The 27,113-nt window shown below is 40.1% G+C and overlaps 1 protein-coding gene across 1 annotated transcript in view; it reads right to left on the bottom strand.

Annotated features, from left to right (window-relative positions):
- LOC108719126 (collagen alpha-1(XXI) chain) overlaps positions 1-27,113 on the bottom strand; it is a 55,637-nt gene that overhangs the window by 4,229 nt on the left and 24,295 nt on the right. The window contains exons 6-27 of the mRNA XM_018267781.2: positions 26,618-26,791; positions 25,112-25,189; positions 24,406-24,417; positions 24,241-24,315; positions 23,927-23,980; positions 22,370-22,423; positions 20,919-20,972; positions 18,747-18,791; positions 18,133-18,186; positions 17,039-17,092; positions 16,073-16,126; positions 14,329-14,382; positions 13,431-13,475; positions 12,910-12,963; positions 11,916-11,969; positions 11,781-11,834; positions 10,987-11,058; positions 10,469-10,504; positions 9,984-10,028; positions 9,864-9,896; positions 7,573-7,719; positions 815-869 (exon numbers count right to left, since the gene is read on the bottom strand). Coding sequence (XP_018123270.2) covers positions 815-869; positions 7,573-7,719; positions 9,864-9,896; positions 9,984-10,028; positions 10,469-10,504; positions 10,987-11,058; positions 11,781-11,834; positions 11,916-11,969; positions 12,910-12,963; positions 13,431-13,475; positions 14,329-14,382; positions 16,073-16,126; positions 17,039-17,092; positions 18,133-18,186; positions 18,747-18,791; positions 20,919-20,972; positions 22,370-22,423; positions 23,927-23,980; positions 24,241-24,315; positions 24,406-24,417; positions 25,112-25,189; positions 26,618-26,791 — 1,357 coding nt within the window. The remainder of the gene's footprint in view (positions 1-814; positions 870-7,572; positions 7,720-9,863; positions 9,897-9,983; positions 10,029-10,468; positions 10,505-10,986; positions 11,059-11,780; positions 11,835-11,915; positions 11,970-12,909; positions 12,964-13,430; positions 13,476-14,328; positions 14,383-16,072; positions 16,127-17,038; positions 17,093-18,132; positions 18,187-18,746; positions 18,792-20,918; positions 20,973-22,369; positions 22,424-23,926; positions 23,981-24,240; positions 24,316-24,405; positions 24,418-25,111; positions 25,190-26,617; positions 26,792-27,113) is intronic.

Raw genomic sequence — 27,113 nt, 5'->3', positions numbered from 1 at the left:
TAGTTCGCCACCAAAAAGCTACCGAAGTCAATGTAAGCGTATGGGGAAGGTCCCCATAGGCTTCCTAAGTATTTTTGGTTGAAGAAAATTGTTCGATCGATGGATTAAAATCCTTCGAATTGAACGCTTCGAAGGATTTAATCGTTTTTCGTTTGATCGAACGAATATCGCTAATTCCATCGACTTCAATATTCGAAGTCGAAGGATTTAACTTCAACAGTCGAATATCGAGGGTTAATTAATTATTCGACCTTAAAGGGGAAGGAAACCTAGTCGGCGCAAACACCCCACCCCCCCACCCGTTTGTTGCCCACCCTCCCTCCTCCCCCCTGGCCTACCCGTCCCGCTGGGAAAATGCCCCTAACTTGTTACTTACCCTTCTGCGCAGGTCCAGTCCAGGGAGTTCACAGACGACATCTTCTTCCACGCGATCTTCTTCCTGCTATGAACGGCGTTTTGGCGCATGCGCAGTAGGATCATTTCGCCGGTACGGATCTACTGCGCATGCACCAAAAGTCACGCGCATGCGCAGTAGATCGTACCGGCAAAATGATCCTACTGCGCATGCGCCGTTCACAGCAGGAAGAAGATCGCGTGGAAGAAGATGTCGTCTGTGAACTCCCTGGACTGGACCTGCGCAGAAGGGTAAGTAACAAGTTAGGGGCATTTGCCCAACGGGACGGGTAGGCCAGGGGGAGGAGGGTGGGTGGGCAACAAACGGGAGGGGGGTGGGGGTTTTGCGCAGACTAGGTTTCCTTCCCCTTTAAGTAAATTTGCCCCCAAGTGTCTGAAATCAAGCATTGTGTGTACTTACCTTGCAGTACATTACTGCACAGCTTCATAATGTAGTCATCTGATATAAATTTCCCCTACAGTATGAAAATAAATGTAATTTAAATTCTCTATAAATCTTGTAAAAAGATATGAGCCTAAAATACCACATGACTTGATATGTTCAATAGCTACTGCAAAGCCAACTGAAGCACCGGCCATCCTGACACTTCTGCTGGTTTTTGAGCTCATATTATAGTAGTACTTCTGCTGGTCTCTTAGCCACATTACTAATCACACATTTAAACAACCTTTTGTGATTCTGTAATATTTTTTACCTGTAGATAATCTATGGTAGGCCGTGACTGACTCCACAATCACTGGGGGGGGTTCAACTGTCATCACCAGTGCTTGCCTGATACCCCCGACTGGTGCTCCTGTTAGCAGAAATTGAGTAATCCTCTTCTTCTGCTTCTTTATAATACCCTCGACGTATGCAATAGAGTGGAAAAAAGCTGACTTTTTTGTTAAAGTTTGGCTTCTCACTCTACTGTGCATGTGCGGCGGCACAAAGTAAGAAGACGCAGGAAGAGGATTGCTCCATGTTGCTTTCAAAGAAGTACCTGGGCAGTGCAGTTTTCTGTTAACAGTAGCACCAGTCCACTGTATCAGGTTGTGTATTACAGTCATTGGGGGGTGCCTAACATTTGGCACCTGCTCGGGATTTAGATTTTCCTTCTCCTTTAAAGGGCATGTAAAGGCATTTTTACTTTAATACATTTTATTTAATGGAAAAGAAACCTATATCCAATAAACTTAAATTAAAAAAATGTGTACCATTTTTTTATAAGAAACCTGTCACGATCGCCGCCCGGAGCTCCGGGCGGCGCGTCCCTCCTTGCCGGCGTCGCTCCCAAAATGGCGGCGCCCATGGCCGCCACGTGGGTAGCGGCGCCGGCGCGATGACGTCAGCGCGCCGACGTCGGCGCAAGAGCGTCAATGACGTCAGAATGGCGCCAAATTTGAAAATAAAAGCGCCAACTAGACGCCAGAATGGCGCCCAAGAATAGGATTTCTTCCCTAAAGAGTATCCTGGGTTTCCTGTCTGCCTTATTGCCTAAATCGTGTTCCTGATCTGTTTCCTGACCCTTTGCCTGGACTTTGGACTTTGTTTGTATTCTGCCTGCCTGTGAACTCTTGCCTGATCCTGACTATTCTTCGTTTAACCCTTTGGACACCGCGACCTTGTTCCCTCAAGAGGGCTTCCTCCTTGATCCTGACAACCTCCCTGGAGGGAGCTCCCGGCTCCCTGACATTATTCTTGGGCCATGGATCCTACTGAGGAAGCTACGCCTGATGTCGGACGAGCGCTCCGCGGACTGGCATCCCGCATGGAGGAATATGAAGCCCAGCAGTACCACATTGCACAGGCACTCGATACCCTTCTCTCCCGTGTGCCTCCAGCGCCTCCTGCTTCCCAAGCGGCTGCAAATCCTCCCATGGCGGACGTCTCATCTAACACAGGTTTCTCGTCTGGTGAGCCTCGTATTCCGCCTCCTCCTCGCTTCAGTGGGGACCCACAGGCCTGCAGAGGTTTTGCTACACAGTGCCAGATCCAGTTCGAGTTTCAACCCTCGCACTTCCCCAATGAACGTTCCAAGGTGGGGTATGTGATGTCTCGTTTGGTGGGCAAACCGCTTGAGTGGGCAACATCTCTTTGGGAGAAGAATTCTCCACTGACTTTTGATGCCAAGGCTTTTCTTCAAGCATTCCGTACTGTGTTTGATGCCCCGGGTCGGGTCACTAATGCTCCTTCTCGTCTCCTGCAACTCCGACAGGGAAATCGCAGCGTCAGTGACTATGCTATTGACTTTAGAACTTTGATGGCTGAAACTTCCTGGAATGACGATGCCTATAAGGCCGTATTCTATCAAGGTCTGTCTATTCGCATTAAAGATGATCTTGTCTCCAGGGAGTTCCCTGATCTGCTGGAAGATCTGATTGCACTATCCATTAAGGTGGACACTCGTCTCAGAGAGCATCAAGTAGAGAGGGAGCATTGTAAACGATTTCAACCCGTGTTGGCACCTCGCTTCCAGAGACCTCTCTTGCAAACTCCAGCTGCTCAAGCTTCTCCTTCTCCTCCGGAGGAACCGATGCAGGTTGGAAGGGCTCGTCTCTCCGAACAAGAAAGACTCCGTAGACGAATGGCTGGCTTATGTCTGTATTGTGGCGGGCAGTCTCATTTTGCGAATTCTTGTCCGGTGAAGCCCACGAGTTCTGTTCCCCGAGGTATATCTAGGGTAACTCATGTAGGGGGCACTACTCCAAAGTCTCAAGAGAACACTCACAGGTTTCTCCTTCCTTTACAGATTCGCCTAGCCACTAAGACTATTGTTGGCTCTGCTTTCATTGACTCTGGAGCTGCTGGGAACTTCATGGACGCTCTGTTCGCCAAACACTTGGAAGTTCCCTTATTCCCATTGTCTACTCCTCTCCGAGTCACAGCCATTGACGACAGACCCCTGGAGGCTGAATTTATCTCCATGACGACTGGGGAATTGCCTGTGCAGGTTGGGACGCTGCATAAAGAAAGACTTTCGTTCCTAATTATTTCCTGCCCATCCGTTCCAGTTGTGTTGGGTCTTCCTTGGCTGCGCCGGCATAATCCTTCCATTGATTGGTCCGCAGGACAGATTTCCCGTTGGAGCCCATTTTGCCAGCAGCACTGTCTTCCTGCTGAACCCCTCCGGAGGGTGAATATCTCTTTGTCTGATCTGAAGACTCTACCCCCCTTTTACAAGGAATTCGCTGATGTGTTCTGTAAGAAGTCTGCAGAATTCCTTCCTCCACATCGACAATACGATTGTCCTGTCGATCTCCTGCCTGGAACCATGCCCCCTAGAGGTCGTACTTATCCTCTCTCTCCAGCGGAGACCACTGCTATGAAGCAGTATATCCAAGAAAATCTTCAGCGGGGGTTTATTCGCCCTTCTACCTCTCCTGCCGGGGCTGGATTCTTCTTCGTGGAAAAGAAGGATGGAGGCCTTCGTCCTTGCATCGACTACCGGGGTCTTAATAAGATTACGGTTAAGAACCGGTATCCCTTGCCCTTGATTGCCGAACTCTTTGACCAACTGAAGGGGGCTAAAATCTTCACTAAGTTGGATCTCCGTGGGGCGTACAACCTCATTCGCATCCGTGAGGGTGATGAATGGAAGACGGCTTTCAACACTCGTGACGGGCACTATGAATATCTCGTTATGCCCTTCGGCCTTTGCAATGCCCCTGCCGTCTTCCAGGAGTTTGTTAATGATGTGTTCCGGGATCTCCTAGGAAGGTTCGTAGTCGTGTACCTGGACGACATCCTGATCTTTTCTAAAGACCTAGAAAGCCATCGATCCCAGGTGAAGGAGGTACTCTCTCGTTTGAGGAAGAACTCTCTCTTCGCCAAGTTGGAGAATTGCGTCTTCGAGGTTTCCAAGATCCCCTTCCTAGGATACATTATCTCTCCTGAGGGTTTTGAGATGGACCCCGTGAAGGTGTCTGCCATCCAGGAGTGGCCTCTCCCGCTGAGTACCAAGGCAATCCAGAGATTTATCGGATTTGCTAACTACTATCGACAGTTCATCCGGGGGTTCTCTTCCCGCATTGCACCTATCCTGGCCCTCATCCGGAAAGGGGGTAAACCCAGCTTGTGGCCTCCATCTGCCATTGAAGCTTTTCAGTCCTTGAAAGAGGCCTTCACGTCCGCTTCTGTCCTCCGACACCCCAATCCCGAACTACCCTTCTGCATCGAAGTTGATGCTTCTGAAGTCGGAGCCGGAGCCATCCTGTCTCAGAGACACCCCGCTGATGGGAAGTTGCATCCCTGTGCTTATTTCTCCAAGAAATTCTCGTCCGCAGAGCAGAACTACGATGTCGGGAACCGAGAACTCTTGGCTGTTAAACTTGCCCTTGAAGAGTGGCGTCACCTCCTGGAGGGTTCTCTGATTCCTGTTCAGATTTACACCGATCATAAGAATCTCGAGTTCATCCAGTCCCTCAAGAGGCTAAACCCCAGACAAGCAAGGTGGGCTCTCTTCTTCTCTCGATTTAATTTTATCTTGACTTATCGCCCAGGCTCCAAGAATCGGAAAGGCCGATGCCTTGTCTCGTAGCTTCACTCCGGTGGACCGCTCTCCTGAGAGACAAGAGCCAATCATCCCTCCAGTCAAGATTATTGCCTCCCTGTATCCACAGTTTGCCGACCAAATCCTGGCTGGTCAGTCTTCTGCTCCTTCAGATACTCCCATTGGAATGGCATTTGTTCCTCCTGAGCTGCGTCTGCCTATCCTGCAACAGACCCATTGCTCCAGGCAAGCCGGACACCCTGGCCCAGCTAAGACTCTTGAACTCTTACGACGCCTGGTCTGGTGGCCTGATATCCGCAAAGATGTGAAGGACTTTGTTGCTGCTTGTAATGTTTGTGCCACATCTAAGTCAAGCCACTCCCGCCCCAGTGGGTTACTACAGCCTTTGCCGGTTCCTTCCCGTCCCTGGACCCACCTGTCCATGGACTTCATTGTCGAACTTCCTCCCTCTTGTGGGAACACTGTGATTTGGGTTGTCATTGATCGATTCTCCAAAATGGCCCATTTCATCCCTCTGAAGAAGTTGCCCTCTGCGGTGGAGTTGTCCCAGCTATTTATCCAGTACATCTTCCGCCTGCATGGTTTCCCGGTGGAGATCGTCTCCGATAGAGGCACCCAGTTTACTGCCAAATTCTGGCGTTCCCTATGCAAAGACCTGGGAATTGTTCTTCAGTTTTCATCTGCATACCATCCGCAGACGAATGGGGCAGCCGAACGTGTCAACCATGCCCTGGAACAGTTCCTGAGGAACCACGTATCCCTCTGCCAGGATGACTGGTCTGATCTCCTCCCATGGGCGGAATTCGCTCATAATAATGCTTGTCATTCCTCTACAGGGAGGTCTCCGTTCATGTCGGTGTATGGTCAGCATCCTCAAGCTTTTCCCCAAGACTTTGTGCTATCTGACGTCCCGGCTGCTGACGATTCCGCAGCCCATATGTCTGCTATTTGGGCTGCTACCAAGTTGAACCTAGAGAAGAGCGCTCTTGTTCATAAGACTTTCGCGGATCGTCGTCGAAGATCCTCTCCTCCCTACAAGGTGGGTGATAATGTCTGGCTCTCTTCCAGAAATATCCGGTTGAAGATACCATCTCCCAAGTTGGGTCCAAAATTCGTGGGTCCATTTCCCATCTTGGAGATAATCAACCCTGTGGCTGTCAGACTCCAGCTTCCACCAGAGATGAGAATCCCCAACGTGTTCCACGTGTCTCTGGTGAAACCCGCCATCACCAACCGGTTCTCTGGCGGTCAATCTCCTCCTCCTGCCATCTCTGTGGAGGGTCAACTCGAGTACGAGGTGGAGAAAATCCTAGACTCCAGGATCTCCAGAGGGTCCCTTCAGTACCTCATTCAGTGGAGGGGCTTTGGCCCTGAAGAATGCTCCTGGGAAGGACACCTTGATGTTCACGCTCCTCGTCTGGTGAGGGAGTTCCACTCCAAATTTCCCCAGAAGCCAAGTCCTGGTGGTCCGGAGGCCCCCCGTGAGGGGGGGGATACTGTCACGATCGCCGCCCGGAGCTCCGGGCGGCGCGTCCCTCCTTGCCGGCGTCGCTCCCAAAATGGCGGCGCCCATGGCCGCCACGTGGGTAGCGGCGCCGGCGCGATGACGTCAGCGCGCCGACGTCGGCGCAAGAGCGTCAATGACATCAGAATGGCGCCAAATTTGAAAATAAAAGCGGCAACTAGACGCCAGAATGGCGCCCAAGAATAGGATTTCTTCCCTAAAGAGTATCCTGGGTTTCCTGTCTGCCTTATTGCCTAAATCGTGTTCCTGATCTGTTTCCTGACCCTTTGCCTGGACTTCTGCCTGCCTGTGAACTCTTGCCTGATCCTGACTATTCTTCGTTTAACCCTTTGGACACCGCGACCTTGTTCCCTCAAGAGGGCTTCCTCCTTGATCCTGACAACCTCCCTGGAGGGAGCTCCCGGCTCCCTGACAAAACCTGACTGTATACAGTGAAATTCTCCCTTCATTTACTGCTGTGGATAGGAATTGTCAGACGGTCCCTAACTGCTCTGCAGGGAAACAATCATACTTATGAACAGCAGGGGGAGCCCCCGCCTTACTTCCCAGCCATGCAGAACTCAAGCAGCTTTGTTTGTTTCCCTGTAGAGCAATTGGCAACTGTGTAGAGATTTGTATTGGATTTTATTTTTGCCTTTACATCCCCTTTACAGTTTCCAACTCCATCTACAGGGACGAAGATCACAAAGCCAGATTCAAACAAATAAACTGGGATTCTATTTGGAGGATTATTTTGCAACAACCACTGGTTCTGCAGATTTGGAGAAAGTTTGTATTAAACAATACAAAAACTATAAATTCCACATTATATTACATGACAACACAGAACCCAGTGCAGTCTGCATATTCTGATTATTAATCAGTCTTGCTGAATCGGCTTCTGGCAGATATTATTTGACTTGTGCTGTTTTGATAAGCAGCCCAGACCACACTGAGCATGTGCACAGTCTTGGTCTTGCAAAGATGTTTAACAAAGTTACAAGATGGTGGCCAACTTCAAAAGCATAAATCATTTGTTTGATTAGGCTTGTGGTGCAGTAAGTTCATATTTATATTTAGTATACAAAATACTAAAGTCAAATAGAAATTATTTAGTAGAAAGTCATATTACTTGCTTGAAATCATACACCAAAATTTACATACAGGTTTTCCAGGAATGCCTGGCAGTCCAGATCTTCCTTGTAGTCCTCCTTCACCTGGAAAGCCACGAGACCCTGGAGGTCCTAGAGAACCAGCTTCTCCTTTCTTGCCATCTATCCCTCTAGGACCAATGTCACCAATATCACCTCTCTAAAGCAGATAACCATATATAACAGTTTTATTTTGTCATTTGGTGTGACAAAATACTGCATAATAAAATAATTCTAGATTGAGTAAAACACAATAACAGAGAAAGATGCTTGATCAAACATGATCACTGGGACAAAACAGAATGTAACTTTGTATTGTAGCAAATTATTTTGGAGTAACTTCCAAGTTGCATTATGCCCAACTCTGCCCCTTTAATAGTGGTCTCCCCCTATATAGTATTAAATATAAAAATCCACAACTGGAGTCTATAGAACCACTTGATTGGTTAGAAAAGGGGATGCCACCTACAAATATGATCAAATGTAAATAGTTGGCCTTGGCATGGGTACGGTAGTTTAGCATTTTTGTAGGGTTATATGTTTGAGACTTTCAACCAAATGTTTTTAAATACATGCATGTAATGCTTAATTTATCCTAGGCCTAGGAAATATGCATTATTTGTGTGTAGGCAGGTAAACGTTTATAGAGTTTGCATTGTAAAGCTTTGTCTTAACTGTTTTTTCCATATGGGTTACTTTATAACTGCAACCACAGGATAGGTTCCAGCAGGTTCCAGCAAAAGTCAAGTGACATGGAGCAGTTTGAAGCAGTTCTGTCGGTAAAACTGAATTATAAGGCTTATTTTAAAAACAATTGCAATCACAGCCTAAAATGAACACAAACTTGTGTGCCATGTATTCCATTTGCTGTACTTTTTGCATTAGTAGGGTGAGGGTGATGCATGAGCATTTCCTTACATACTCTCAATTTGCACTCAGTTTAATTTAAATAAGCTAGATCATAGAGGCAAAGCATAATGAAAATACCTCCAGCTTGTAGGTGTAAAGTACAGGATTCCCTTGCCCCTATACCACTGTATACCTCCCCTTGTTCCTCTGCCATAGTTTATAGGCAAATCATTATTTATGCTGAAATGGTGCCATCTATTTTTTATGGTGATATATTTTATTCCATAGCTAGACCACAGCTAACAGCTTTCTATATTTTGCTCTACACGAGTGCTGTTCAACTTCTTTGGCACTGAGGCCGGAATTATTCTGGCCTACGTGGCGTAGAGCTGACAATGGAAGCCAGTGTTGAGAACTCCCTGTTTCAAACCACACCCATGTTACCACAAGAACTTTTAAGACCATGTCTACATTAATGGTGGTAGCACACCAAAAAACCTAATGGTTGGTGCTCACTGCAGGGATATCTCTCATATGTGAAACAAGTTTATTAAGTCATATTAAGACATAAATTTAAATCCACATGCCTCATCCTCCCCTTTGGATAACACAATACCCCCCCCCCAGCACACGATTAAACACATTGGGGACCCCTAACAAGTATTTCCAAATGCATTAGGAAAACAGGAACTGTGAATGAGCCAATGAAGCAGTTCTTGCTGCAAAAAGTGTTTATTCCAACAACATGTTTCGGGCACACAGGCCCTTTATCAAGTATGCATACTTGATAAAGGGCCTGTGTGCCCGAAACATGTTGTTGGAATAAACACTTTTTGCAGCAAGAACTGCTTCATTGGCTCATTCACAGTTCCTGTTTTCCTAATGCATATTGCGATTACACCTGTGGCAGGGGTGTGTACTGCAGAATTGAGCCTACAATTAACCCACACTTAGCCACCTCTACTTAAGTATTTCCAAATGCTAACAAACCCCCATGTTCACCTTCCGACAGGCAGAGTAGGACAGGCAGAGCTATTATAAGTCAATGCAAACATAATTTATATGTTACATTGCTCTTTTTATTGGTAACAACATTTTCACTAGAAGGTAATGTACTCTAAAGTATATACCATATTGGAAACTTTCAAAACTTAAAGGGAATAATGGTTTCACACATCGTCCACTATTTCTTAATCTACAAGCAACAGAAGTTATCTTTAATAACGTTTGAATGTACACCAAGGTTTCTTCAGCATTGTAAAGCAGCAGTCTTCTTGTTAAATTAGATTGTAATGTTACATTCCACACCTCACTGCTGCTTATCTGTAGGCAGCTCTGTTGCCTTTAGTATTGACAGTTTGCAAAGAAGAGAGTATTTATCATATAGAACTTTAAAACCCCATTTTATAAAGTTGTTTAAAGAAAATTGAAAGACAAATATATCTGAGGGCTTACCTCCCCTTTTGTTCCTTTACTGCCTCCTTCACCCTGTGTGGTGTTTCAGATAAAATAAAACTGTTAACACCCTTTTTATCAAATATCTGTTGCGTGAGTATAAATTAGCACCACATTTACCTTTAACCCAGGAGTTCCTGGTTGGCCCATTTCTCCCCTTTCTCCCTGTAATAAGAGGGAGAAAGGAAAATTACCTTATACTGTACATCTTTACAATGAAAGTACCCTAAAGTTGTTTATTATATAAAAGTGTCAATATATTATGCCACATCAGGTTTATCTGATTTTTTTATTTTGAACTGTAGAAGAAAATCTTTGCACACATGGACAAAACATACCCTACACAGAAAGTGCCTTGATCAGAATCAAAACCTACATCCTAGTGATCTGGGGTAGTACTGCAAGCCATTGAGCCACTGTCATAACTAAGCTTTGTTAATTAAGGATATTCATGAAGTGAAGAGATATTCAGGCTCAAAGACCAAATAAAGGAAAGGTACTAGAATGAAGTTCTAGAATGAATGTGAGGCACTGTAATCATATGTTCATAGGCAGATCTACGAAATGTGAATGTTACCTGAATAGTCAGCAAAACAGGAACTTACCAGTTCACCTTTTAATCCATCATCACCACTGTCTCCCTGAAAAACAATTTGGAATAGAAAATGGGTGCAGCCTAGTTATGTGCATGGGTGGAGGGTGAAATAGTTCCAAAGAGAAGCACAGTTTCCTGCTGAATTGTTATGTCTGCTCTCAGTGTATGTTGCAAATCTAAAATTTTTAATAGAGAAATGTATGCAAAATAACTAATATCTATGGATTTGAAACATACCATGCATAAACACCTGTAATAAACACAGTAGAAGGTACAACATACACATACAAATCTATCCAACTCCATGTCTGATGAAAAAATCAGCATTCCAGATGGGGAAACTTTTGTATAATTTACAGATCAGATTTGAAACCACAAATTATTCTAGGCATGTGCAACTACATCCAATGTGTACATTGCCACCTGTTAATGCAAGGACAGCTAACAAAAATGCCTATCTAATTCAATCATTGAACATCTTTGATCATATTGTTGGAGTGCAAGCAAAAAAAGATTTTCTGAACTTACCTTATGCCCTTTGGGTCCTGGAAGTCCCATGGATCCATCCAAACCAGGGAGTCCTTGCTCTCCTTTACCCCCCTAGAATTTTAGAACAGTCACTTTGAAATAAGTAAAACCATCAAATATATATAGTTCCATTTAGTGAATAAATGGCAAGGTTTTTATTGTTTTCTGTTATACCAGATGTCTATGTGATGTAGTAATAAAAGGGAGCAATGCAGGAGCACCAAATAGTTTGAATTTATGAAGTAGTTCTGGAGTGAATCCAGGGCTCAACTGTGGCCTTCTGGCATTCCCTAACTTGAGTATCTATATGACCCAGGGAAGTGTGGAAGGAGGACATATATGTGCCTAATTATGATTCCTCCATTTGCACTTTGCACCTTGCCCTGCAGATAGTAAATGACCCCTAAAAATACCTTGTGGTACATTTATACAATTGTTAAACAGACAGGACATCAATGCAAATATCTGCATAATTTAAGAATGCAGAATAGCACATTGATAGCTCTAGCTGGAATAAGCAAAGGTGGGTCAATACATTCCTGACAATATACGAGTGATAGATGTATTCAAAGAATAGTAGTGTATGATATAAAAAAGGCATCAGCAACTGAATGACATTGAAGTTGTTGCAAAAGGAAACATGCAGTGTCCATAGGCTCAAGGTGTCAAGTAGAGTGTCACTAGTTGCCTATGCGTGATGTAATTGAAACAGTGTAAGATATACTTTGGATATTAAAGAAGAACCCTCATCCATCATGAGATGGCAAAATAATATAATAAATGAATGTGCATACTTTTAGTCCTTGATGTCCTTGGGATCCTTGTGGTCCAGGCTCACCTGGAATACCCTAAGATTGATAAAGCGAAATGAACTGACTGCAACTTTTCTGAACAGTTAAAAAAAATCACTGGCCTGGAAATTATCTCACCTTTAGCCCTTGTTGTCCTTCGGCTCCTGTGAGTCCAGGTGACCCATTTTCTCCCTGTACAAAATAAATGGGTGTAATGCCCTAAATGCCACACATCACAAAATCTTATATAGTTAAGCATTGCAGCAATAGATTCAAACATTTCTGTTTAAACCACACCTATTGCTGACACAGGTGTTTCATTAAGAAAGCAAATCTGGAATCTCCAGCAACAAACATTGGCAGTAAAATCGGTTGTAGTGAAAATGCCACCTTTTTTGGTCTAAAATTCCCCACCACAACATGGTCTATACAGAATTGATTTGCTGATATATGAATAGGAGCAATTGATATGCTTGTTGCAGACAAGGCCTGATCAGCCAGAATTAATGGCCAACCTCACTAGAGCTCTTGTGCATGATTTAAAAAAATGTTTCAACAAGTAATAGAAACCTAGAGGCTGCCATAGCAGCAAAGAATGGACCAACTTCATTTTGATAAAATTGCATTCAGAATAAGATGTTGGATAAGGAGATGTCTGAATACTTTTGGCAATTGGGGTATGTCAAAATAATCTCCGTAGCAGGAACTTTTGCCTAGGTCTTCTTATAGCATTTAGAAATGGATAACAATGTTATTCCTCTGTTAATCATATGAGTTCAAAATTTATGTTAGCATTTAAGACGAGATGAGATGTTGCTGAGCTAATCAGTCAGCCTAAGTTTTAAATATTATTTAATACAGTTTTAATGTGGTTCAAAGGCAATGATGGTTGCAGACCTCATATAACAAATATCTATACTATCTGCACAGTTAAAGTAACAATAACACCAGAAAATTCAAATGTTGCCCTGCAAAGTGGTGTGTATGCTTCAGAAACACAACTGTAGCTTATAGTATATAAATATGCTGCACCAGCATATTGCACCACAGTAATTAAACTCTGTGGAATGAGCCACCATTCCAAATACATTTTTGTGTTATTAGTTTATTGAACTGTTGCCTGTGGTCTTACCTTTGGGCCTGTGGATCCAGTATTACCTTTCACACCAGGGACACCCCTTTCTCCCTGTAAATGAAAGTCATACTCAGCATAAATAGTTGCATGGTGCCTATGCTGGGCAATTTCTTTTTATAAGATCTGGGAAAATACAACAATCAGAGCCTAATGCCGTGTATGTGAAATTCTGTTGTACGCAGAAAAACAAGTGCCAGCATGTGTACCTAAGTAGACATTTTATATAAAGGAGCAATAATGCAAATGAGTGGTATAGCAAGATTTTTTATATTGATACTTACAAAACCAGCAGTAATACAAGGGAAAAGAAAAAATCAAGACTAAAGTTAACAGAAACCATATGAGAAAACATTAAAATCAAATAGAATAAGATAAAAAAAAATAAGTGCTGGGATCCGTTACATAGTTCTGGTAAATATAAATACAATATATAACTGTAAATCATCCCCCCGCACACACAAACACACACACATTTTGGACTTTTCATTACTGATATACTAAAAGATTTGTATACTTACTTTTAAACCTGCAGGACCAGGAAGACCAGTAGGACCAGTGAAACCCTGAAGAAACAATAAACATTACAAGAAGATGGTACCTTGCATTTCTTTATCAGATTGCACTAATGGTTTTTAAGGGATTGTAAACCCAAAAGTTACATTTTCTTAATAAAAGAAAATATAAATTCTAAGCACCATAGCCAATGTAATCATTACAAATGTTCACTGGTAAAAAGGTATTTGTAAATGTTATTGCTGTTGATTGCCTTCCAATTACAGAAACTTTGTAGCAGACATCAGCTGATTAACAGACCTGTGAAGAAGCACAAATGGCATTTTGGGGATCTAATCTTGGCTGGAAGGAAGTTGATTTCCTCTACATTGTTTCAAGAGTCAACCAGAGAAAAACCAGACAAAGGCTGCTTTCAATTATAAACATATTTATGAAAAGCTTTAAGAGCACTGACACTTTTTAATCAAATTATGGAAAAGTTGCTTAGAATTCCATTTGTTTCATGCAAAATTTAAATTTTGAGTTTATGCCCTTTAACCATAGTTCTGAAGGACTCTTTACCTGTAATAACTATATATAAATAGATGGCTATTCTAGGTGTATATTTCCTGTAGTGGAGGGAGAAACCCAGAAAGGTTTAAGATGCTAAATATTTCAAGGTGAAGGTCACCTTGTTTTTTGTCTTGTCATTTTTAAATGTTTGCCTTTTATTCTGCCTTCTTCCTACATGCAATAAATACATATGTCATATACATTCATTTAAAATATATTATATACAAAATTTCAAAATATATTCACTGAAATGCAAGAGAATATGATCTGCTAAATTACATTTCACTGCCAATAGATGGCACTATTTACTACATTCTGAAATCCCCTTGTAATTTATATAGCCATCCTTACCAGCATCCCCTGAGACCCATCAGTTCCAGGCTGGCCTGGCTGACCTTGTTCTCCCTATAGAAAGATAAAATTGAAAAATTGAACTGATAACTCACATACCACTCTAAAATAGTTGATAGACACACCAAGAATATATATATAGTATATATATACTATATATAGTATAGGTAAATCTAAAAACAACTGGACTTACTCAGCAAGTCCAGATGTTTTTAGATTTACCTATACTAGATATACAATGACCTGGATGAATGAAAATCTTCATAGTCATATATATATATACAAAGTCGAAAGTAGCGACACTCACAGGTTTTGTAGAAGGTTTGAAAAACACAAAGAGTTGTTTATTGGAGCTTTAATAAACAACTCTTTGTGTTTTTCAAACCTTCTACAAAACCTGTGAGTGTCGCTACTTTTATATATATATATATATATATACACATACAGTATATATCGTTCACATCAAAATTCATTGCAAGAATACTTAAACACAATAATTAAAATAGCATTTTATTTCAGTTTAGCCTTAGCATCATTGTACATTAACCTGGCTTTGCAGTTCTTTAGCTCTGCCTTGGGATAACATCAATGTTTAAAATAGAAGATAACATGTAACACCATTATGTTCTACAGAGCTTATCTGCTATCTGTTATATACCTTGAGCCTTTCTCCTTTGAATGGGATTGCTACACAGCAGCTTATTTATATAAACAATTGTACTGTTACTGAAGCAAAAACACCAGTTTTACCAGTGCAGGGCAACACTGCATTATATTTTTCTTACTTTAAAACACTTTTATTTTTTGATGTTACTGTTCCTTTAAGTCTTTGCACTACTGCATTGCATGTGTCCTTTCACAGCTAGTAAACAAGGACTGCAATGGAAGGAAGCAGCAAGAAGGGGCTAAAATTATTATTTTATTATGAACAAGTATTTTTAGAGCGCCAACAGGATTACATATTCACAGGGTATTTATTCCTATGTATGCACCCCTGTAGAGAATTTAGTTTAACACCTGATACAAGTGCTGGAAATGTGCTACGATCAAAATCTTTCCCTAAAGCAGAAGTACTAGCAGATACATTAAATAGTTTGGCTACTTACATGTAGATTGAAACTTAGGGGCGGATTTATCAAGGGTCGAATTTTGAATAGAAAAAATTAAAATACAAAAAGATTAACTGAAATTTATTAAATGAATCAAAGTTTGTTTTTGTTTTTTGGTGATTAGGCTGTTTTCATTCGAATTTGAATCGTACAAATCGCAGTAACATCGTATGCGATCAAATTCGATTTTTCGTTTTTTTCAACAAAAAAAACGTATATTTTTCAAAGTCCACCAAATACGTTCTAGGAGGCCCCCATAGGCTAAAACAGCAATTCGGCAGGTTTTAGATGGCGAATGGTCGAAGTCGAATTTTTAAAGAGACAGTACATAAATGTCGATATTCGAATTTTTGAATTTTTTTCAAATTCGATTGTATTTGGACTATTCTCTAGTTGAAGTAGACAAAAAATAGCCCGAAATTCAAATTTTTTTAATTCTAATTTCCCTTGGACCCTTGATAAATCGACCCCTTATAGTGCAATATTAATCAAGGGAGTGGCCCAAATAGTTAGGAAGGTTTGCTTCCCTTCTAAGGTAAACTGGGGACAGTTTCAAATGGGGTTTTCATCCTTCCTCTGGATCAGCTAGAAGTACTGTGTAACTACTGTATATAATAGTTAATCGGGTCTTTCACCTTTAATCCTTTCGGCCCTGGGTTTCCAGTTCTTCCAGGTAATCCTAGCTCCCCCTAAAACATAATTCAAGAAATATAAGTTACTCTTACAAATCAGTGCCTTCCTTATACTTTATATGTGAGTTATAAGTGAATTATGTACTTATTTATATATAATGCACAAAAACCATACTTAGTAAAAGTTACTGTGGAGTTCCATGACCTGTGTTTGTCCTGCTTTAGAGAACTCCTACTCTACCATTACTTAACTGAATTTTGCAATTGGCAACATGGGAACAGAAAGAGTTTCAGAAGTATATCAGCTTTTTCAGTTCCCATTCAACTCCCTCCTGTTCTCATCAATTGGACAGGATGGAAAATGTTTCCATCTGCAAAAAATCAATGTTGAAATCTCAGATAGAGGTGGAATTTGATTGTTTCTACCTGCAAATCTGATGATTCAGCACTTAACATTAGTAGAGAAAACAAAACAATCTTTCCCACTCCAATGGTCACTGGAAAGATCGTAAATGTATCCTTGTTATACACATTCTTTATTACTTAAAATAATTCTCACTATACAGATTTGTGTATGCTATATAATGCAATTCAGATGTAATCTGCCAAATCTGTATACAGACATGGGACCTGGGGTTTTCTGGATAAGGGGTCTTTCCATAATTCTACTAAAAAACATATTAAAAAACCCCAATAGGATTGTTTTGTAACCAATGAGGATTAATTATATCTTATTTAGGATGAAGTACAAGGTACTGTATTATTATTACAGAAAAAAGGGAATTCTTAGAAATATGGATTATTTGATTAACATGGGGTCTAGGGGAGATGGCCTTCCTGTAATTCTGGATAACAGGTTTCTGGATAACAGATCCCATACCGCTACCTACATTATGAGCAAAAGGAAAAGGTACAACATTTTTGTGTGAATCCACACAAAGGATTTCATCAAATTTATACAACACTTACCATTGGCCCTTGAACTCCTGGTGACCCAGATAATCCTCGATCACCCTTAATTCCCTGCAAATGATAAATGCCAAAAAACACATACTCAAAAATTGTTAAATTACAGGATGTCTGTATGTTTTTTTGTACACAATAGGCATGTTAGTGAATAAGTGAATCAACAGGGTATCCAGCCTCTTCCAAACAAAAAAATGCTAATTAATATTAAAATATATAATATATAAAGTATTATGCTGTAATAGAAAACTGGATAATTGTCATAATGGTAAACCTGACACATAGGGGGTGATTTATTAAGGTTCAAGTTGTGTTTTCATGTAAATTCGAGTTTTTGCATTTTGGTCAAAATTCACATTTTTGTGTTAAATAAAAAACTCAAATTTTTCAAGTTTTTTTTATTTAAAAAACTAGAATTTTTCAGGATTTATTATACCCCCGACCCTGGAAAATAGCTTGAATCCAAAAATACACCATCTAAAACCTTTCGAGGTCATGTAGAAGTCAATGGCAGAGGTCCCTCATTTGGGGGACCACTTGAAGATGTTAATAACCTGTTCAATTCTTTCTGAGGTTTTGCCCGAAAACTCAATTCAAGTGATTCGAGTTTTTGGGTTTCACAACTCGCATAATTTTTCCATTGCAATTTTTCTTGAATAATATACCATTTGAGTTGTGATTTAATTCGAGGTATTAAAAAACTTATACTGTTTATATTTCACATGCATTAATTTGTAATCATGGTGGACAGGGATGAAACATTAGACAAAACAGCCTGTTTGACTACTGGAGGGCCCATGAGCTAAATGGGGCTCAAATGAGACACTGATATAAAGTACCAGCTCAAGGCAACCACAACCCTTCAGCAGTAAAATCTGTACCTCTGAAGATCCAGCAGCTCCCATCTTATTTTCTCCTGACACAATATATCATCTGTGCTGATGTCAGTTACCTGAGCTTCAAGGGAATTAACTATTGAAATACCGTGAAATATTGTATTCTGTATCATTCGAAATCACATGAAAGAGACTGTTTATGATCCAGCAAATAACATTCATTATTGTTTAAGAACCACGAAATCAGCAAGTATTTATGACCTTGTTTCCTGGAATTCCAGCTCCTCCTGATGGTCCTGTTGGGCCAATTGAACCCTAAAAGAAAAATAATGCTGTTTAGGCTCTAAACACTATTGCTCAGTGGCATTTTTGCCCAAGTTTTGTTGGACTACATCCTTCAAAATACCATCAAGGGGTAAATGATGATGAGAGCTTTACTACAGCAATATCAAGGATGAAAGTCTTTCTTCAGTTTTCCAGGTATGTTATAGAATTGTTCTATGTATGTTGGATAACAACAAGATGATTGAAGTAGTAATGGCAAGCAGGTTGCTTACAGGATAATGCATTTGCATCAATATTTATATTTGGGGAGTAGATTTTGTTAACAAATACGAATGGCCTCTTTGGTTTGTGCCTACTTTACATGCCTCCTTGCCAGGAAGGTTAATACAAGTGTTTCTGACAATGTCAGAGGCAAATCCATAACCAAACAAAGGAGGCCCAGTGCATATATTCTGTGAGTTGAATACAAATGTCTGTAAATGTTATATGGTTAAGTCTGTTTTACTTCTATAGAAGCAGCTTCATAGTTATTTATACTGAATATAATACTTGTATTGCATTTAATGTATACCCTTATAATTATTCCATACCTTGGTGCCTTGTTGTCCTTGAAAACCCTTTTCTCCAGATAAGCCCTAATAACATTAAATATAATAATCAATTCTAAATATACTACCAATTTCAGTTGAAAATAAATTTTCATTTTTACAACTTTTGTTGCACCATTTCTCACCACATCAGTACAACGGACATTTGTCACTGGCCCTGGCAATTATGATATTACTCCAGATAAAATGTTGACAACTGCAATATACTGCCTAACTATACACACACTATGGGGCCGATTCACTAAGGGTCGAATATCGAGGGTTAATTAACCCTCGATATTCGACTAGGAATTAAAATCCTTCGACTTCGAATATCGAAGTCGAAGGATTTAGTGCAGATAGTTCGATCGAAGGATAATTCCTTCGATCGAATAATTAAATCCTTCGAATCGAACGATTAAATCCTTCGAATCGAACGTTTCGAAGGATTTAAATCCAACGATCGAAGGAATATCCTTCGATCAAAAAAAGTTAGCCAAGCCTATGGGGACCTTCCCCATAGGCTAACATTGACTTCGGTAGCTTTTAGATGGCGAACTAGGGGGTCGAAGTTTTTTTTAAAGAGACAGTACTTCGACTATCGAATGGTCGAATAGTCGAACGATTTTTACTTCGATTAGTTTGATTCGAAGTCATAGTCGAGGTTGAAGTAGCCCATTCGATGGTCGAAGTAGCCCAAAAAAACCTTCGAAATTCAAATTTTTTTACCTTCGAATCCTTCACTCGAAGTTAGTGAATCGGCCCCTATGTATGTCTTGCACTACTACACAGTTCCTAATGCATGTTGCATCTCCTATGATATTGTAATGTACTGCTTAGTCAGGCATAGCAGTCTAACTAATGTTGTTCTGAATATCATAATGCCACAAGCCAGGTATACTCTAGCAAAGCTTAGTCTTAACCCTTTCACTGCCAGCATTTTTCATCGTTAAGGGAACAAATTAAAAAGCATGTAACCCGGAATCATATGTTGTATGCTGTTGGCAGTCTGTCGCTATGCTTGCCAATAATGTAGTATACTGTATATGCCTTTGGCCAGCAAATGGTTAATATACCTAATTAGAACACCCAATATTCCAATTCTCAGTATATTTCCTGTAATAATATCTCACAGGTATCCAATCTCACTTGCTGGGGGCTCAACCAGCAAAAATAATACCCACAGGGGAATAATATAATGAAAAAAAGAATATATGTAACTGGATCCTCTAGTATTCACATTCAACTACTACATTCAATAATTAGTGACTGGCCTGTCTACTATATACCATACAATTAATAGTTAAAAATGTATATCTTGAAAAACTGGGAACTTCTTAAAACATAAATATGTTATAATACATTCTCTAGCCATGTGGTTCACTTTAGGACCAAAAGCATACTCTACGGCTAATGATGTTATATAAGCACGCCCTTCCTATTATAATGCCCTTGTTTATCCACTTTTCATGTCTTACACTTCAGTACTAAAGGGGTTTTTATTATTCCCCTGGGCAGAAGTGCCAGAGCGTACCCCTTAATATTCGTTTAGGCAGATCTTTTTCCTGGGGAATCGATTGTGCTATGCACCTACCTTGTACATCATTCATCAGATGGGTGATGACTGAGTGTGGGGAATGAGGAGGGTTAACTACTTGGCTCTCACCTCCCACAATTCATGAATAGAATGTTGAAGTGCTATATTCTTTGGGGCAGGTTTCTACACACTTTGGCACAATTCAAAACAGATGGTGGGGTGAATTCACAGGTGCAGAGCACAACTATACATGTGCAAGGATCAATACAACTGCATCAATTTTTGTGCGACGTGCAGTTGCTACTATGTATGGACTCATATCCCTTTACCTCTCTTTCTGACTCTGCAGCTTGTTACAATGGACTGCTGCCTGTTATGCTATTGTTACCTCAGGATACATAGGCATAGAATATATAGTTTTTGAAATGTCTTCCTTTTCTACCTCTTTGCAGCTTTCATATGTGAGGCAGTGACCCCCAACAGCCTAAACCAACTATAGATGATGTGGGTGTGTGAATTGTATCCTATATAAAGTCATCAGTTATCGTTTTACAAAAGGACAAATTTCTGTGTGATGAATAGGTTTCTGCTGAAATTTTAAAATGTTAAATGTATTGCATAGTATTAAAATATCGTACTTGTAATCCAGGGAGGCCACGATCACCTTTAGGTCCAGGAAGACCCTCATTACCCTAAATAAGATAAGATATAAAATTATAATGGTCACTATGTACATCCTAAATGCAATGTATTATGAGAGTGGTCTTAAAAATGTAAAGCTAGACATTCATATGTTAACTACATGATAAACTATACTAAGAGAGGGTACATTTCCCCTACTTTCAATTTTCATTGGGGATTAAAGGGGTCCCCCACCAAAAACAGATTTTTATCATTATATATTAAGGGGGCTATTTATCAAAGGTTGAGTTGTGTTTTTCCCTGAAAAATTTAGTTTTCGAGGGTAGTTTAATTGAAAACTCAAATTTTTCAGGATAAAAAAGCTGCAAATGTGTCTAGGTTTATCTAAGAATGTGACATGTACTGCCCCCAAAATGTACATTGTGCAGATTTACGTGTGGCGACCCCTGAAAACCATATATTTTTGGACACATTATGACAAATCAAAAATAGGTAAAGCTGTCTTTCTACACCGAATTGCAAAAAATTTGCAAATTGCTGCATTTATCAAACAAAATGTTTAAATATAAAGGAACATTGCCCTAAATAGGAACACAGCAGTTTCTTGCCCAATATGCATAGATTTTTCAAAGTATGTGGTATGTATGGAACCCAAATGAAAAACGTGCATATGATTTTTCACACCTTCCAACTCAGTTGCTGAAAACAGTGCCCCCCAACTGTGTACTACAGTATGTGCAGTAAGACCACCTAACTATACAAAGACCCCCTGAAAACCATATATTTTTGGAAAGTACACATTCTGATAAATCCAACAAGGGTAAAGATGTCTTTCTACACCAAATTACCAAACTGCAAACTTTTCTAAACGTAAATGTTTTTACAACATGCCTAATGCAGTTGCAAATGAATTTTCAAAACAATAATGCAAATCAATGAAATAGCAGAATAACTGATCTGGCAGCGTACTTAGTGACCAAAATAGATGATCTAATAGTCACGCTGCCAAAATAAACAGTTTAGGGGTAAAACAAAACACAAACCGTTGTATACATGTAGTCTTGCACAGTAGGAAGTGGGCAGCGCTGGGGAAGAGATCCAATCTCGTCTGCTGCTTTGAGGTCGGTCCTGCAACAATTGTATCGTAGGACATGACAGCTCCCCAGCCTCTTTGCCCAGGGGGCTGTCACTGCTGCCCACTTTCTGCGGAAGCTGAAGCCACCAATGCAGAGAGAACTGCTCATCTGCATAAGAACTTACTTCTTGGCAGCTAGACCCCCTGCCTGCCAACACATGCACTGTACTTGCTTGGCAGGCAAAGGGTTAAGCCAATTGAAATTAAAAGAAATCATACAAACTCTCATTACAATCTAGATGCATGTTTATAGCTGTGCAAGTCCCCTTTTAGAAGAATACTTAGTAGGTGATAGAAGGGAAATTTTCAAACCTTTACTCCCGATGTCCCATCTCGTCCAGGAGGTCCCTGGGGACCAGGTAATCCCTGCAATAATAAACAATATGTGTTTTTTTTCATTTCTGTATTTATTGCTATTTTTCCTAAAGATTCTGCGAAGAAATCACTGGCAGACAACAAGCTCTCATAAGGCCCATATTGTGTTTATAATCCTATTACAAGAAAACCAGTTTTGGACTGGGGTCCCACTGGGGCTGCTGTTTCAGGGGCCCCCACACCCTGCCCAAGCCGCAAAGCCCCCTCTGCTCCCCCCATGCATACCCTTTTCTTCTCATGGACGCGACTGGGGCCATGGAGAGAGGCCGGGGGCAGTGTCAATGATTTCAAGCAGGGAGCAGGTCTGGGCCGGCAGGGCCCATGAAGGCCAGAGCCCATCTGGTTTTTCCCAGTGTCCCACTGGCCAAGTTTGACCATGACTAAGCCAGAAGCACACATGGCAAATATGCATGGCATAAAACTATTGGGGAGTGTGGTTTTAAATGGCTTTCTTATACCCCTAGATTTTTGGAGTGAGAGATTGTGGGGTAAATTTATCAAAGAGTGAAGTTCCGCCACTAGAGTGAAATTCCGCAGCTCACAATTCACGTCTATGGGATTTTGAAAGGCATATTTATCAATGGGTGAAAGTGAAAGTCCACCCTTTGATAAATACGCCTTTAAAAATCCCATAGAAATGAATGGAAAGTGGCGGAATTTCACTCTAGTGGCGGAACTTCACTATTAACTTCACTCTTTGATCAATATACCCCCATATGTCTGTGCTATACTAAGAAAAGTTATTCAATTTGTATAAATTGGTCAGAAGAGCTTTCTACTAACACTCGGGATGCTCATTTACCAAAGATCTTTGCAGAGAATACAGGGGCCTCACTAACTACAGAGTAGAAGAATCGGAATGTTATCTTGTTTATCTAAAGTTTTTGTGTTGTTTAACCAGTGCAAGTTAAAAAAAAGTTTTTCACTATAACTTTTTAATTTAATTTCTTTTCAGTTTGTTCATTGGAATATTATCATATGAAAACATATGTTTGATTTACATACTCAGGCTACCGTGACTGACTACAGTGTGCACAAGTTGCAAAGAGCACTAGCAGAGACTACACCATCATTTTTCTCATGGTCTGTATAGAGAGATAACATAAAATATGTCAGCATAGCTATTCCCTTGTACTAAACACAATTCTACAAATACATTTTTGGCTACACTGTCCCTCTGAAAGTCTATAAAGTGTAAAGTTAAAAATGGGGAAAATATACAAAAACAGTTCAATTAAATAGAAATATAGAGATTCAACATGATATGAAGCATACTGATGTTGTCAATGTTTTTCAGAGATTTAGATTATGGGCATTATAGATATGAAACCTTAATTACCGTTTATTTTCTTTGTAGATGCTATTTTGCATTATAATTAATATTGTATTATTTATCATGCAAAATAGCAATTGTTGATAGCATGTTATCTGCTGCAGGCATTGACATCTTTGCACAACAAATTCATAGTCAGTGCATGAATAAAAACAACTTACAGGTTTCCCATCAGCACCTGGGCTTCCTCTTACTCCTGCTTTCCCTTTAATGCCCTGTGTGTAAAATATAAGAAAAGTGGATAGCAACATCTAACATACATTTACAGCAGATTCATTGTGAAAGAATCTGCAGATCGTTCCTGGGTAATAGCGAGTGTATGGAGAATTTATTCTTTGTCACTATTGTACATAACTCACTATATATGTATAAAAATATACTATATACAAAAAATATAAGCACGGACACCTACATGCATATAGTATGTATTTGATTTACATTATGTATGTATAAAGTAAAATAAAATGGTGCTTACCTCTTGTCCTGGAGCCCCAGGAGGGCCTTCAGGACACTGGCAAGTTGATATAGGTTGTTTCCTTTCCAGGGGGCACTGTCATTTGTACAAATTGAAAAAATGCAACTCTAAAAATGTGTTAATGTGTGAGAATTCATAAAATGCAATAAAAAAGCTGCCACTTACCCTTGGATCATCCTGCAAATGAAAATAAAAATTAAATATTATTGTAATATTCATACATCAGTTTGATGTAAAGCACAATTCACTGTAGGTGTTCTTGCAATATAAAATGTTGTCATAGAAGAATCTGTTCATTTGATTTATTTGGGTAGTTATAAACCTAGTATATTAATACCAATGTAGTGTACTGATGGCTAGGCCAGTCTGTGCAAAAGAGGCATCACTTACTGATATAAAATCAGTTCTATGCAGCGCAGTACAATAGAACTACAGAAGGACCATACCCACAAGTTACTGGGCCCCACCATAATTTTGTTAGCCCCCACCCCAGTAACACCTGTGGATAAAGAATGTGCTTCAAACATATGTTGAAATTACAGATCGGTCAGAAGAAAGGTGTGCTCTCTATACTGTTTCAACCTCTCAGTGACTACTGGAATTGTTATGTTTAATGTTAGCCCCTCCTACGACATGTTGGGGAGAAGTAGGCTTTGAAATATGGACAAAGGTGGACCATTTGAAGGTCTCCAGGAAAAGAGCAGTGATCATGCCAACCATTTTCCCCTTTCTGAGGTAGGATATATTATATCATATCAGTCTACTGCCTTTGCAGTCTTCTGTTCATAATGAGAAGTTTAGTTAATGTAAAAAAAGGCAATTATCATACTAGCGGTAGATCACTACTGCAACAAGGATTTATGTTACTCACCACGGAGTAGATTTCACAGGCTGTCTCGCGCTCACTCTGTTCTGGATCACAGTACAGTCTTAGTTTTTGTATTTCCATCTAAACACAAAAAGAAATGTTCTGAAGTCTATGCTTATAAACAATATAAGTATATTGCTTTAAAAAAAAAAAAACATTTAAGTGGCCCAGTTAATTAATGTCAGCCAAATGTGCCCTCTGAATAAAGCAGAGCATGAAACTTCTGATTGCATAACATGTTACCAGCCTCTAACTCTTTATTTACAGTAAGGCCACACACCTTGCAGTAACTCTACCACCAACATATGCCATGAGATGAGCGATAAGGCAAATTTTTAGTTCTGTAAGTAGATTTATCAGCCTTCCTCACTAAATCTCACTACATATGGCACACAGGCTTGTATTTATTGAAACTTTGGAGGTTGATAGATTTTTAAACCCCTAAACATTTTGCATCACAATTTGCTCTTTCAATAAGAAGTCAATCCCTATATGTTTTGCAGCAAAAGAAGTTTTACATCTCTTTTTGGGTTAAGTATGTACTGTATAAACTGATGTTTTTTATCCATTCTTACAGTCAGATTTGTTCTCAGGTTAATTGAATGAAGTTAATGCATCCTGCTTGTCTGGCCTGTAAGGGAGGGTTACACAGAAGAAGCCAACACTTATAAAAAGCTATGTGACATCAATTCTGGAGTTTCCAAAAAACGTAATAGTGACCCTGTTGCGATGAGAAACATTTTGTGGTCATATAAGACCATACTTTTAAGACAAATTCTGGTTGTGAGAGCACCATATTGGGAGGTTGCTTTTTATTATCAGTCTGTTAACGGAACAGTAACATCAAAAAATGAAAGTCTTTTAAAGTAATACAAAAGTGTTGTCCTGCACTGGTAAAACTGCTGTGTTTGCTTCAGAAACACTACTGGGGGCAGTCATTCAAAGGAGAAAATGCTCAGGTTACACAGCAGATAGCAGATAAGCTGTAGAACATAATGGTGTTATCTGTTATCTACTATTTAACCTGTGCCATATAGCCTGTTTTCAATTTTCGCCATTGCTACACAGCAGCTTGTTTATATAAACTATTGTAGTGTTTCTGAAGCAAATAGATCAGTTTTACCAGTGCAGGGCAACATAAAATGATATTTTCATTACTTTAAAACACTTTCATTTTTTGGTGTTACTGTTCCTTTAAAATAAACTAAATCTTAAGTAAAAGCTTATCTTTTAGCAGGACAATGATTTCAAACACAAGGTCAAAGTAACACTGGAGTGACTTGTGAACAACAGGATGAATGTCTTAAATTACCCATTTAAAGCCCTGTCTAATGAAGGTAAGAAAGTGATCAGCAGTAACAGTGAGGGGGTATGAGCAGACAACTGTTGGAATTAGCGGTAGTGGGATAGGATGGCCATGCCTTGGGAGTTACAGCATGGTGTGTTGCATCCGAAGTTTTCAGCTTACACAGATTGCTGCTGTTAAATAAGCCCTACAATGTTACTCACAGTTACTGTTATATCTGTCTTCCACTCTTTCACCACTTGCGTCTTGCCATTGATGAAAATTTGTCCGGTTTCTTCAAGGGGGTGTCTCTGAATCAGATCATCATCCAGGTACAACACTGTGTATTTATCCCTTACTACGATTCTCAGCTGGTGCCAGTCTTCGTTGAAAACAGCCTGGTAGAAAATATAAATATATAAACATTTTATTAAAAGTCAAGATCATGTTTTTTCCGTGATTAAATAGCAGTGAAACAATTAAATCTTTATCATGCAAAAAGATCTTTATTATGGAAAAAAATTAGCAGCTAAAAAAGTTTAGTTAGTCAATGGGAAGTATATTTTTAACAGTCAAGCTACTTTCATTTTTAATCTCGATTCGGGGAAAAAGCCAGAAAAAATCATACAATACGATTTTTCGTACGATTTTTCCCCGCACCAATCAAGCTTTTTAAATAATAAATAAGGTCAAATCGGGTATGGGAGTTTGATCATGGTT

The sequence above is a fragment of the Xenopus laevis genome, chromosome 6L (genome assembly GCF_017654675.1).
Source record: "Xenopus laevis strain J_2021 chromosome 6L, Xenopus_laevis_v10.1, whole genome shotgun sequence".
Lineage (NCBI taxonomy): Eukaryota > Metazoa > Chordata > Amphibia > Anura > Pipidae > Xenopus > Xenopus laevis.
This window is presented reverse-complemented; position numbering and strand designations above follow the sequence as displayed.